The 12,692-nt window shown below is 36.3% G+C and overlaps 1 protein-coding gene across 2 annotated transcripts; it reads left to right on the top strand.

Annotated features, from left to right (window-relative positions):
* Nucleotides 1–1,166: 1,166 nt before the first annotated feature.
* IFT27 (intraflagellar transport 27) lies at nt 1,167–8,406 on the top strand. Of its 2 annotated transcripts, XM_014072633.2 has the most exons (7): nt 1,172–1,541; nt 3,029–3,108; nt 3,623–3,682; nt 5,696–5,755; nt 7,343–7,460; nt 7,747–7,856; nt 8,002–8,406. In XM_014072633.2, the coding sequence occupies exons 1-7, from the start codon at nt 1,508–1,510 to the stop codon at nt 8,098–8,100; spliced, it is 561 nt and encodes a 186-aa protein (XP_013928108.1). In that variant the 5' UTR covers nt 1,172–1,507; the 3' UTR covers nt 8,101–8,406. The 2 variants fall into 2 exon arrangements, with proteins under 2 accessions (XP_087579271.1, XP_013928108.1); XM_087723145.1 differs by lacking the exon at nt 3,623–3,682 and having other exon boundaries at nt 1,167–1,541.
* The last annotated feature ends 4,286 nt before the right edge of the window (nt 8,407–12,692 follow it).

Below are 12,692 nucleotides of genomic sequence, written 5' to 3'. Positions count from 1 at the left end.
TTTGAGGAAGACTTAAATCATCTTCCATTCTGTCCCCCACAAAGGATCTTGACAATAAGGGCAGCTTTCCAGAAGCTGGAACAGGTAAAGAAGTTAGGAAAAAATATTCCTGCAAACAGATATGTTGGCCTTAGTGTGTTTTGTGAGATCAAGATCAACTGTTCCATTTTGAACTCCTTCAAGAAAAGGAAATTATTCTGGTAAAATAATACGAATAATAATGGTGATGGTGATGGTTTCGTTTCGGCTTTTACTTAGGAAGCCATGAAGGGAGCCCTGGGTGGGCTGATAGCAGAGGCTGCTCAGCAGATAAGTCAACCAGAAGCCGTTTCTGCTCCTCACAGATTTGAGGGCAGTGGCTTGCACAAGCTTTAAATGGGGCTGTCAGTCAATCACAGCGAAAGGGAGAAAGAAGGCAAGAGTGGTTGAGGCCAACGGTCGTTGGAGAAATGCCTCGAACGCGGAGCAGCCTCAATCCCTCGCTGCCCTTTCCTAAAGCAGGAGGGGGGGAGGGGGGAGCGGCTGCAGTAGAGTACGCAGGCGTCAAAAACTCAGTTAACCTTGCGTGGAGCGAGCCAGACGCGAGAAAGTACATGAGAGCTAAAGAGCGGTGTGAGAAAGTCCATTATTGAGAACGGCGGGGGGCGGGGATGAAAGCGACGGTTCATTCTATTCTCCATCGCTTTGTGGCCTACCTGGACACTCCAGAGAAAGCACAACTAAATATGCAAATGGTTCTCTCATCAATCACAACAAACTTTTATTTAAAGATTGATAAACAAGCAAAACACTCTTTTTATCCAAATGGTACAATCCATCTGCATTTTAACCAATCATAAAATACTCTCTTAGGGGTATCATAAATTACCGGGTAGAACTAAAACGCTAAGGCCAACGCACGCTAAGATTGTAGCTTTGAATGACATCATCCTTTTGCCTGAGAGTCGGAGGGGGCAGGACGGCGTCACGCCGCTGGAGAAGAGATTGACCATCGACCTTATCAATCACAAACTGATTTTGTTTTGAGCGGCATATGCTGAAAACCAATGCACCGAAGCCATGGACGGCCCTCTTGGCCCAAAGGCGGGAAAACATGAAAGTGACAGCCAATGGAAACGGTCTGGCGAAGCGCTTAACCAATCGCCTTTTGCTATTTGGAATCCTCCGATGGAAGGCATCGGCGAATGAACGGAAGGGTAGCGGGGTCCTTCGTGTGCTGTTGCTAAGAGAGCTTCGGCTTGTGTTTCCCTGCGACTGAGAGGAAAAGGCGGTTTTTGTGTCCTCCACAGTGGAACTCATAACAGCCTTTTTTTCTAGCAGGATCTCCAGAGGGACTCACACTCTCTCTCTCTCTTCCCTACATCAAACCCCCCCCCCCCCGGATTTCCATGAGTGCGTGATGTCTCGGGAGTCCATTTAATTTTCAAAATCTCAGTCCTTGTAAATGCACGTCTCTTCCTCCAGCTTCCCCGAAGGCCCATTTTTATGGTGAAGATCAATACAGGTCATGGTGAAACTGGCGGCCAAATGCATCGTGGCGGGTGAGTCCCTAAACTGGCCACCACGGTTTTCAGTTGTATCATCATCATCTTTTAAATAAGGCCTGGATAATCCTAAATCAAGACTTGGGTCAGGAAACTCAGTTACTTCCCAGCGGTTTCCTATCTTAAACATTGCACTTAAAATGAATTGGGTAATTTGGAAATGAGGATTCTGCTTGATTCACAGTAGGCTGAGATTCCTCCTAACACTTAAATTGAGCAGCCGAGTGATAAGATTGGCTCCTTTGGCTTAGTGTCAGTACTGGTATATTCAGTAAACTATTAACACTTTGCTTAGTCTTACTCAGGGGAATTGTGGATCCAATCGTTTGCTAGTTGCTACTTTGAAACAATTCAGGCTGGAGTTTTTCCAGTCTTAAACCTAAGGATGCCAGCACTCTGAAACTTTTGAGATTTCCTTCACGCAAGTCATGTGTTCTACTGTTGTGCTAAAAATTTTAACCAGTAAGGATTACTTGCAAGGCAGGTGGATGGAGCACACATAATTTCCTTACCTTTGTAGGACAGTGTTCTTTCCCTACATGTCTGTTAGTTTGAGTGTCTTTTAGATGTCTCTAAATCCAAGGTTTTTCAAACTTAAGGCTGCAGAACCTGTTAGCTGAAAAATAATTCCCAGAACACCAATAAAGACTTTTTTTTCCTGGTTTCTATTAGTTTCTCTCAAAACCTATCAAAATATATACATTGCCAAGATCTACACTGCATTGGCACAGGGTTTGCACTGCAGTGGGTGATGAGAATCAGGGTGAATTAGAACAGTAAATTAAGACAGACATAGGGTGTGTTAATGGTGGAGAAAGGTGGTAAGGGTAGCTGGGTAAATGTCTGTAGTATGACATAGGCAATTATATAAGAAAAATACCTCAACCCCAAATTGTGGGATGTATATCTGTTCTAAGTAAGGTCTGTACCACATACAGGCCACGAGGTCATTGGCATTTTTTTTTAAAATCACTAGAAAAAACTGCCACCCTAAAAAACACTGCTAAGCACCTCTTTTTATTATTTGTGCCCTTTTTTGCCCATTTTCAGCTTCATAGTATCAGTTCTGAGGTATTTGATGATTACAACTACTGTCAAGTCATCATAGATTAAAATAGTATTCTAATGGGAGCTTTATTGTTTAATTTTGTTCCTAATTATTTCAAGCATGGAATTTGTCCCACATACTGATATTAAAGAGGATACTGGAGGTTGGTGCTTCATTCTGTAGCATGCCTGCTAACTATTTAACATCAAGCTTCTTTTTTAAAAAACTAAATTAAATTCAAATCAGCCAGGAAACCTGGAGGGTATTATACCCTTGATTCATCCTTGAATTTCTATGGGTTTCCTTTTCTGTGGAAAGCCTAATATAAATATAGGCTTGTTTAACATAGACAATAATAATAAAATGGAAGATAACTCATGATTTCTTAAGTAGAAATGGCTTAATCAAAGAGCTTTTTCATCCATTTGTGATGCAGGTGATTCAACTGTGGGGAAGACTGCTTTGGTCCAGATGTTCTGCAATGATGGGGCTCATTTTCAGAAAAACTATACTTTGGTGAGCCTTATGATAGACTGAGAGATACTGAGGAACTAAGTATTAATTATGATCCTTAAAATCAATATTAGAACAATTTTTTAAAAATGCTAGAATCAGTTTATACCCAGTTATTTTCAGGTGGGAAAACTATTCAGTTCCATTTTTACACATACACACAAACACACACACACACACAGAGAATGGGCATCCCTACAGAGGCCTGTTTATATAGAAGCTCAACTGGATCTGGCAAATATAATGCCGATCTGATCTGTATACTTTATACCCATACTCAAGTAATATAGAATTAACTTTAAAGGCTTTTAGTAAAGAAGATATTTAAATTAAATGAATAAATCATTTTTTCAGCCTAATTTTGTTTTTTCAGCCAAGATTTTAGAATTAAATATGAGTTTCTCTGACTGAAAAATATCTAGCACTGGGTATTGTAAAGGGTCACTTGAGAGACCTAACAAGTTGTAAAATAAACTGATTTTATTATTGATATATTTTCCATGTTCTGATCGTTAAGACAGTGGGAGTGGAACTATTGGTGAAGACAGTACCTATTCCAGGAACAAATGATAGCGTGGTAAGATTGGCTATGATATATATATATATATATTAAAACTCCTTGAACAGACAGTTTTCTCAGAAATATTATTTGTGTTTTGTTACTTTTAGCTATTTGTGTTCAGCTGCATGTGGAACTTTAATATTGGCTTTGTAGAATGACCCTTCATTGTCTATGAATCTTTTAATCTGAATTTCTCCCAGATTAAAAAAATAGAAAAAGTCAAAATTAATTGCATTGTTATTTCAAATTTATTGAAATTTGAAATTATAAATTTCAATAAACTCCCATGAACTCTGGGTGACTTATAAATACCAAAACAGTAACAGCAGTTAAAAATACAAAGTACCATAGGGACCACAAACTAAGGCAATCATAACAATAACAAATCGAACCAAAACAGGCTCACAAACACATCATCCTAAAATAATGGCCAAAGCCAAGTCTTAAAGGTGTTTCATATCTCCAGGAGAGAGGGAGATGTCTATACTTCTGGAAAGATGCTGTCTAGAGAATAGAGCGATAAGAAGGAAGGCACACTTCTTAGTCCTATAAAACAACACCTTTTAATAAAGATCTGGAGCATACCCACTCTGCCAGAACATATTGGTGGTCCCAAAAAATTGGAGATAGGCAGGCCCTAAGATATCGAGGCCCTAAGCTATTAAAGGCTTTATAGGTAATAACCAGCATATTAAATTGCACCTGAAATCTATTGGCAACCAATCACCATAATAGCAATGGTGGTGGGTATCCTGAGAGGCATCCATTAATGTTTGCAGTTCTTCATTTTGTATCAACTTTAGCTTCCAAATGGTCTTCAGGGGCAATTCCAGGGTACAAAGGAATATAATTATTATTGCGATTACAATAATCCAGTTGTGCAAATTACTTACTTCATTTTTTGATGCTATAGAGGTAGTCCTCGACTTACAACAATTTTTAAGTGACCATTTGAAGTTACAATGGCACTGAAAAAAGTGACTTATCACTATTTTTCACACTTACGACCATTACGCATCCCCACAGTCACATGAATAAAATAGAGATGCTGGGCAACTGACTTGTGTTTATGATGGTTGCTGTATCCCAAGGCCACGTGATCCCCTTTTGCAACCTTCTGACGAGCAAAATCAATGGGAAAACCAGATTCACTTAACAACCATGCTAATTTAACAACTGCAGTGATTCGCTTAAGAAAAGTGGCAAGAAAAGTCGTAAAATGAGGCAAAACTCACTTAACAAATTTCTCACTTAACATACATTTTGGTCTCATTTGTGGCTCAGTTGAGGGCTATCTGTATATTTGCCTTCTCCAGTCTTTTTTAAATACAAATTGCATTATGTAAGCTTAATAAATATTATAACTATCTCAATTTGCATGGAATATTCAACATAGTATTTTTGTTAGAAGTATTTTGGCTTTTGTATATATTTGTTTGAGCCAAATGTTTTAAAGGTGGTTTTTGTGTCATCAGAAAACCCAGTAAGAGGAGAATGCATGAATATATTCACAACACAACCTATGTGAATTTTTTTTACATCTTTTGTGCCAAATTTATTTTAAGATCTCATAGTCATTGAAAGTCTTGTATTTTTGCACCAGAAATATGTAACTGTTAAATTGCTATTTTCATTACAGTATGCATTAAGTTAACTGGGAATAATAACTGGACCTATTGGTTTATGTAAAGAAAAGTTGTTCAAGATCTATGGACCATTCCTTGAACTCACTCCATTGCAGCTGTGTATTGTGGTGACTCAGCACCACAGGCTAGCTCTTGAGGGAAGAGGGGGCATGCGAGAATGGCATCTTTGCAACTTAGGTATGGCCTGGAGCTATTCTGTCTATGGAGTGTGAATTTATGATTTAACTCAATAAATTACATGTATCTTTTATGCTGCAAGCTGATTAGCTGCTTGCGGAAAGAGACATTTCCCCACAGCTGTGGCTGAAAATTCTAAAATTCAGAAGCTGTTCTGAACTATGGAATATTTTTTAATTAAACAATATATTTGTTCTCTTTTCAGGAATTCTTCCTCTTTGATTCAGCAGGCAAAGAACTCTTTTCTGAAATACTAGATAAATTGGCAAGTGTAAAAATCTTTATTTACCTGTCTTTTCTCCTGAAATATCTGCTGTTTACTTGGATGCTATGATTCTTATTTTAAAATGTTTCTATTGTATTTGTTTTATTTCAGTTATAGTATATGTCAGTTATAGTATATATCACTTAATTTTTGAGACTGTACAATATAGAAGATATAGAACAATTTTTTTCACAAAATAGAAAAATGTCGGGAGAAAATAAGTACCATCTCACAAATCAGACAATCTAGCAGGAGGTGCACCTACTCTACCCCAAGGCCAAGGGAAAAAGCTTGATCTTAAGGGCTTGTCTAAACAAGGTTGGGGAAACAGACATATGACTCTCTAGGGGGAATGTCATTTCAGAGCACAGCCACTGTCACAAAGAGGCTCTATTTTCAGAGTTCCATTAGGGTGGAATTGCTTAGTAGACTCTTGAGTATGCCAGATCAGCAAATAGTTCCTAAAATATCTAGTCTCTATGCCATGAAGGTCCTTATAAGTGATAACCAGCACCTTCAATTCTACATGGAAGACAGTTGAAGCTTCCAAATGGTCTTTAAGAACAACCCCAGATAGAGCACACACTGCAGTGGCTCAAATGCAAGATTACCAAAGTTCAAGTCCATTACCAAAGAAATTAGATAAACTAAGAAATTCTGTGTCTAGGGGGGTGGGGTTTGGCCCATCAGGACTCCCATCTGACCTATGAAACCAGAAAGCTCCCGGAAAGCAATACCAGTTCCTCACTAGGCAGTTCCCAAGCCTTTGTTCATGTGTTGCCTTTCCCAGTATAAAAAATGTCAAAGAATAAAACTGGCTGCTTAAAACTGCCTTATTTGCTGAGTTTCTTACCTGAATACATTTCACTCCTTTCCTCTGTCTGTGTAGAAAAAAAAAGGGCAGAGATGGATTGTTTTAAGGGGTGCAGCTTTGTGGAAGAAAACCATAACCCATCATTTGGAGGTGTCCTAGAGAGCAAATATACCTGTTTAGAAGAAAACATGCTATACGTCTCCATGCAGTGGTAGCTGGTCTGATACTTGTGCTAGAAAGTTCAGTTGTGTTATTTTCTATATCTTAATTGTTCAGAGATCTTGAATATGTATTCTTGTTTTGCAAGTTTAAAACACAGAAGTAGCTGTAACTGTTTTAATTTGTTTTTCTTAATTGATAATTCAAAGAGTAAAGGTAACCCACATTTACTTAACAATGTCTCTAATTTTTTTAAAAAGTAGAAAGTTTAATTGCAATTAAAGGCATCATTTCTCTTCCTCTTAAGTTATTTCTATCTTGAATCAAATCACTTTGTTTCCTTGAACATGGTTGATATTCCAGACTTTAAAACAAATGAACTCTTATTAAATGTTGTTTTGTTCATTCCTACATTTTTGGATACATGTTCCCTTTTATTAAATAAATGATATTTCCAAATGGAATGGATTCTGGATTTTTGTAAAAAAAAAAAAAAGACTATTTTAAACTGGATTTTATTATGCTTCTTCTACAACAATATTTTGTCATTTTTCATACAGGATATGGATGATTTATTTCAGCATAATTTATAGTGTTTTCCTTTTACTATATAGTGGGAACAGCCCAATACCCTGTGCATTGTGTACGATGTCACCAATGAGCAATCTTTCAATAACTCTGCTAAGTGGCTAGAAAAGCTGAGAATCCAAACATCAGGCATTCATACTCCAGGTAGAAAATTTTAATATATATAAAATGTATATATATTATAAATTTGCATACATGCATATATATTTTGTTTCTACATCTCATACTCCTCAAATATGCTGGAAAACAGAACCTTAATGCCAAACAATTGCTTTCTTCAGTTTACTCAGACATGCATTGCAGAATTGTTAAATTTATATTCTAGCTTATTCCTTTGTGATCCTTTTCTCTTGATAAATGTCAGACAACTCTTGTTAGCTTGCTTATCTGTAACAATCCAATATTTTCTTTTCTTTTTCTTTTTTTTTAGGTGTCCTGGTGGGCAATAAGATTGATTTAAGTGATAGGAGAGTTGTAGAGCGCAAACAAGCACAACAGTGGGCAGAAGCAAATGGCCTGGAATACTGTGAAATATCAGTAGTGAGTAGCTTTACTTTACTGGATCTATCTAAATGCATTTATTTTCATTTTGAGGAAAGGCTGGATTACTTTGGTTGATTTATGCAGTAGCTTGATGAAATAATTCTATTCATCCATTTGTAATTGTTTCTTTTTCTCTTTACAGAAAGAGATGGAAAATTTTGAAGCTCCTTTTCACATTGTGGCAAATTCTTTCCACCGATTGTACAAAGAGAAAGTAGAAATTTTTCATTCATTGGTATGAGGGGTCCTTAAGTACAATATGGTGAATTTTAAAATAAAACATACTGACTAACAGGCAAAATCATATGAAAATGGAAAGTAGGTTTTTGTTGAATGGTCATTGAGAATTATAATTCTTCAATTATTATTTCAGATCTCATCTGCTTATTGTTTTTCCTGTGATGGATCTTTTTACAAGAAACATTGTTTTTGATTCTCATTTTTGCATGTATTCAGAGTTTAAATACTTTGAAATATTTGACAAATCTATCAAGGAGAAATCTATCAAAAATTAATAAACATGCCATTACTCTGGACATTTCAACAACCCGGACAATCTGTTTCTTACAATTGAGTTATATCAAGAAATTGTTATTCAGAAATCAATATAAAAGATATATTTCAACTTTAGTTTTCTAAAGGTAGAAATTCATAATCCTTAAGAATCTTTTCTGCAACTTTTTTCTGCCATCTCGAAATATCATTTGCTGGAGTTCTATTTGAATGTTAGTAACTAAACCATTGTTATAGGCCTTTTTTGTTGCCTTTTGTAACTGCAGGGGTACCAATTATTTTAATGGAGGAAAAAGGTTGAAATGCCACTTTCCACAATGTCATTCTTAATTCTATATTCTAAAAACATTGCAGGTTAGTAGATCAATTTGCCAGGTTTTTTTCATATCTTACTAATATTGTTCATATCATGAAACACTAACTGGTGGACTTTTTAACATCACCATAATGGTATACAAAGAATCTGCTGGGAATAATAAAGAGTGATTGTATTTTGAACTGAAAATTATACTGAAAGACTTGTCATAATGAGCTGGGGGCTCAGAGCAGGTCATGACATATAGTTCTGAAAGATCCTATTGTTGTTGTTTTTTAAAAGCCTTTCAATAATGATTCTGCCAGCTAGAAATGGAACAGAAATCCATCATAGATTTAATTTCACACAAAAATGATAGAAATCCACAGATACTGAATTTGGTATCTTACTACATACAAAATGAGTGAACCAAAAATGAGGTTGGTGCATTGCTTGGGTAAATTTGAATTATATGAAAAGGGTAGGATTTCAAACTATCAGGTCTTCAATGCTACCAGAGGGGAAAACATTTTATTCTGTTGCAAGAAATGGATCCTTCTGCCTAAGTTTCCTTGCTTCTAATTTACTTGAGTTGCTTTCCAAAACTGTTGCTCTTCTTGAAATAGCTTTCTTTCTTTCTTTCTTTTTTTCTTCTTGCTCAGTGCTCTTTGCAAAAGGTCATCTGGCTCATTAAGAAAGCAAAATCTGCAATTTAAAGACCATATCAAACGTTTTTCAACAAGTTTGAGTTGAATAGTTAGGTCACAAGCTACACTATTCTGAGTGTATCAATATTTAATTAAATGTATCTTTCAGATTTAAATCTGGTAACTCTACCCTAGGGCTGTGCACCTTTCCTGACCACCTGAATCTGTATGTTTAGACACACAGCAATTTTAAATTACCGTTGAAATTGCTGCACAAAGCCTTTGAAAGATACAGCTTTCTTGACACTTGAGCAATAGGGTTGATGGCACGCCTTGGTTATTTCACGAAGTGCTTTGCACAGCCCAGCTGTACCCTGCTGTATCCCACACACATACTTATTAATATTAACATTGCTACATGTTGCTGGATGCTTAGGAGACATCAACAGGTAACGAATACATTAATTATTTCAGTATATACAGTTAGCTATGTTTGGGTAACTCCAAGAGGATATTGCATTCCTCTTATTCCTACCATTGTTGACTTTCATATTCTAAGTGCACTTTAAGCTGAAATAATTGTTAGAGAAAATTGCAAATTGAGAGTGTTGGGCAGTTTGGCAAATACTATATTTCCAGTCCTGCATTGGAAGTTAGAATTGTGAAAGATTTTCCATTCATGGTCTTGTTATGATGATCCTGAAAGAAGATTTATTTATATTTGGGTTATTCAGATATAAAGTTTTCTTAACCTTTGTGAGCTACTGTCCTATTTGTACTTGTCAGATGGCAGCGTAAATGAAAAAAGGTGCGATTGTGTGTGATGTTCGTTTGACGATACTGCTTTTCCAAGGACTAAAGGAACAATGGTCAAGTTCAGGTCAGCAAGCAAGTAGGCAGGCATGGAATCTTTGGTGGATTTGATGAATTTGTGCTTTTAAAAATCCATGCAAGTTTTTTTTAAAAAACTGGCAGATCATTTCTTAGAATTGATCTATTATGCCCACTCGTATAGTAAAATGTATATGAATTAAATCCAAGCCATTGATAACCATTGATTGTGATTGCAAAATGAGCTCAGAGGCCACATGGAACATTGCATGTAGTTAATGGCAGAAATAACACAATATGATTGACAGAGCAATCTACGCCTGAAATGGCTTATTTCATGTCATAATGGAGACAGCCCAGTCCAACTTCATACTTGGTTCTGGATTGACATTAAGAAAAGCCAATCCATAATCTAACATAGGAAAAACATAAATATTTGTAACTTGAAATATAACATCTGTATGTAACCTAGACTCTACCAAGATTCACATCAATATGTGAACATACTTTTTTTAGCCACCATTCTTTAAAAACTTTTCTTTAAAATGTTTGTATTTTGTAGGAACAATTAACAAGTAAATGATGCAGCAATAAAAGTCTTTACATTTCTATTCCAAATTTTGTTTATGGCTAATAAGCCCGCCCACTTTTTGATTAATTTCTAGCATTCCTTGCCTCTTAAATTTTATATACTGATTTCAATATTTTATTGCACAGACTTCTTCTGTGAGACTGACACACAGCTCTTAAATATAAACAAATGTATGATTGTGTCAAAGGGGCAGATTAAACTCTGCTTTAGTGGGAGAGTGTTACATACACAAGGTGAGTCTAAACAAAACTCTTTCTATTCTCTATATTATCATGGTTGGAGATCTAAGAATGGTTTTCTTAGGCAAGAATTGAACCACAACAGCTGCCACTGCTGTTGATAGTTGATAGTGCTTGAATTCAGCCTAGTACTGAACAGAATATAGCAGTAATTTTGACAATTTTTAAGATTAAAATCATAATCCCTAACCCTTCCTTTTTTTAGGATATAATAACTCAATATTGTTCCCTTTTGCATCAAAGAGAATCAAAATGAGATATTCTTGAATTTACTTTTTTTCACTCTCTCTCTCCCTCCCTCCCTCCCTCCCTCCCTTCCCCCCTTCTCTCTCGTTGCTGTTTATGTAATCATTCTTGCAATGCTCCTTTAACATTATCTTCATACTACACTACATATGGTGTGGCTTTCATTCCTTACGGATAGGAAAAATGGCTAAACAGAAGTGACAGCTAGCAGAAGAGAAGGGATAGAGAGCACATAGTTAAAGAAGACTTCATGGGAGCAGGCTACTTTCGATAAACTTGTTTTTCTTCACCAAGCAAAAATTGTACTAATTTTTTACTGGGTCTGGTTTATTACTTATAAATGTCATCTTTTTGGAAAATATTACAAATTTTAGCACTGGGCATGAGTCTTTTACCCTGTTCATAAAGCCCATCATCTCTAAATGTTGTCCTGTTTTTAGCTGACCAAGAATATTTTTATATAAAATCCTAGATAGAGTTTAGGATTTCTCCAGCCAATGGTATGTTCCAGTTGATACTGACACCAAAATTATTATTTACTTCACAGTCCTAGGAAAGGATTGAAATGTGATAATCAAGAGTATTAATATGAGTTAAAATATATTTGAATTAGGGTTATCCTAAGCAGACATCCCCTTCATTCTCCTAGCAAGACTGCTTTCATTTATTTTACCATCTGCTCTTCAGTGCTGGAGATGATGCTGGAGATATGTGACTTGGGGCACTCAGGCGGAAACTGGCCTGCACAAGGCCAGGCATGTGTTTGTCTCCTAGCAATGCAGCGGTCAGCAACAAAAAAAAATTGCTGCCATATCGGAGAACAAGTGCTTGGAAATATTTGAGATGCAACAAGATGGGCTGTAGGAAGGCAAGATTTGGGGAAGATCAGGAGACAAGAACTGTGGTACGAAGGCAGGATGATAGGCTACATGCAGATGTAGTAAAAGATTAAATAACCAGATCATTTAAAGATATTGAGATATTAGAAGACAGGGATACGTGGAGTTGGTAGTTGCTGACAAAATGACTTCATCTGTCCTTCTAGCAATGAGGAAATAGGAACAGTATTGAATCAAGACTGATGGTTGGAAATGCCATTACAAAGCAAGAACAATTCTACCACATGTGGTGGTTAAAAACCTCAAAGGTACCCTAAAGAAATAATCAGCATATTCAAATGATTCCAAACAATACATTTCAAACTGCAGCCATGTTTTTTTTATTAGGTATGATTCCAGAAACAAACAAACAAAAATCACAGCTTGCTAAGATATTTGTTAACAATTGCAAAAGCAAACTTGTCACAACACACTAAAAAAGAAATCTTGATGATGTCAGATTGGAAAACTAAAATTGGAGCATGAGCTGTAATGGCAAAATGGACAGTATATCTGGGTCAACTACTACATGACCCAGACAGCAGGTCTTTTCGGAATTTCTGTATTATATGAGGATATTTTGTGCAAATGG

The sequence above is a fragment of the Thamnophis sirtalis genome, unplaced genomic scaffold, assembly GCF_051295495.1.
Source record: "Thamnophis sirtalis isolate CommonGarterSnake01/CBP01778 unplaced genomic scaffold, rThaSir2_p1.2 scaffold_9, whole genome shotgun sequence".
NCBI lineage: Eukaryota > Metazoa > Chordata > Lepidosauria > Squamata > Natricidae > Thamnophis > Thamnophis sirtalis.
The sequence above is the reverse complement of the archived record's forward strand: the minus strand, read 5'-3'. Positions and strand labels throughout refer to the sequence as shown.

Excerpts from the sequence above, each read along its gene's own strand:
- IFT27 (XM_014072633.2), top strand. The coding sequence starts at position 1,508 with ATGGTGAAACTGGCGGCCAAATGCATCGTGGCGG. Across the intron at positions 1,542-3,028 it reads GGCCAAATGCATCGTGGCGG|GTGATTCAACTGTGGGGAAG; the intron begins GTGAGTCCCTAA and ends TTTGTGATGCAG. Across the intron at positions 3,109-3,622 it reads TTCAGAAAAACTATACTTTG|ACAGTGGGAGTGGAACTATT; the intron begins GTGAGCCTTATG and ends CTGATCGTTAAG.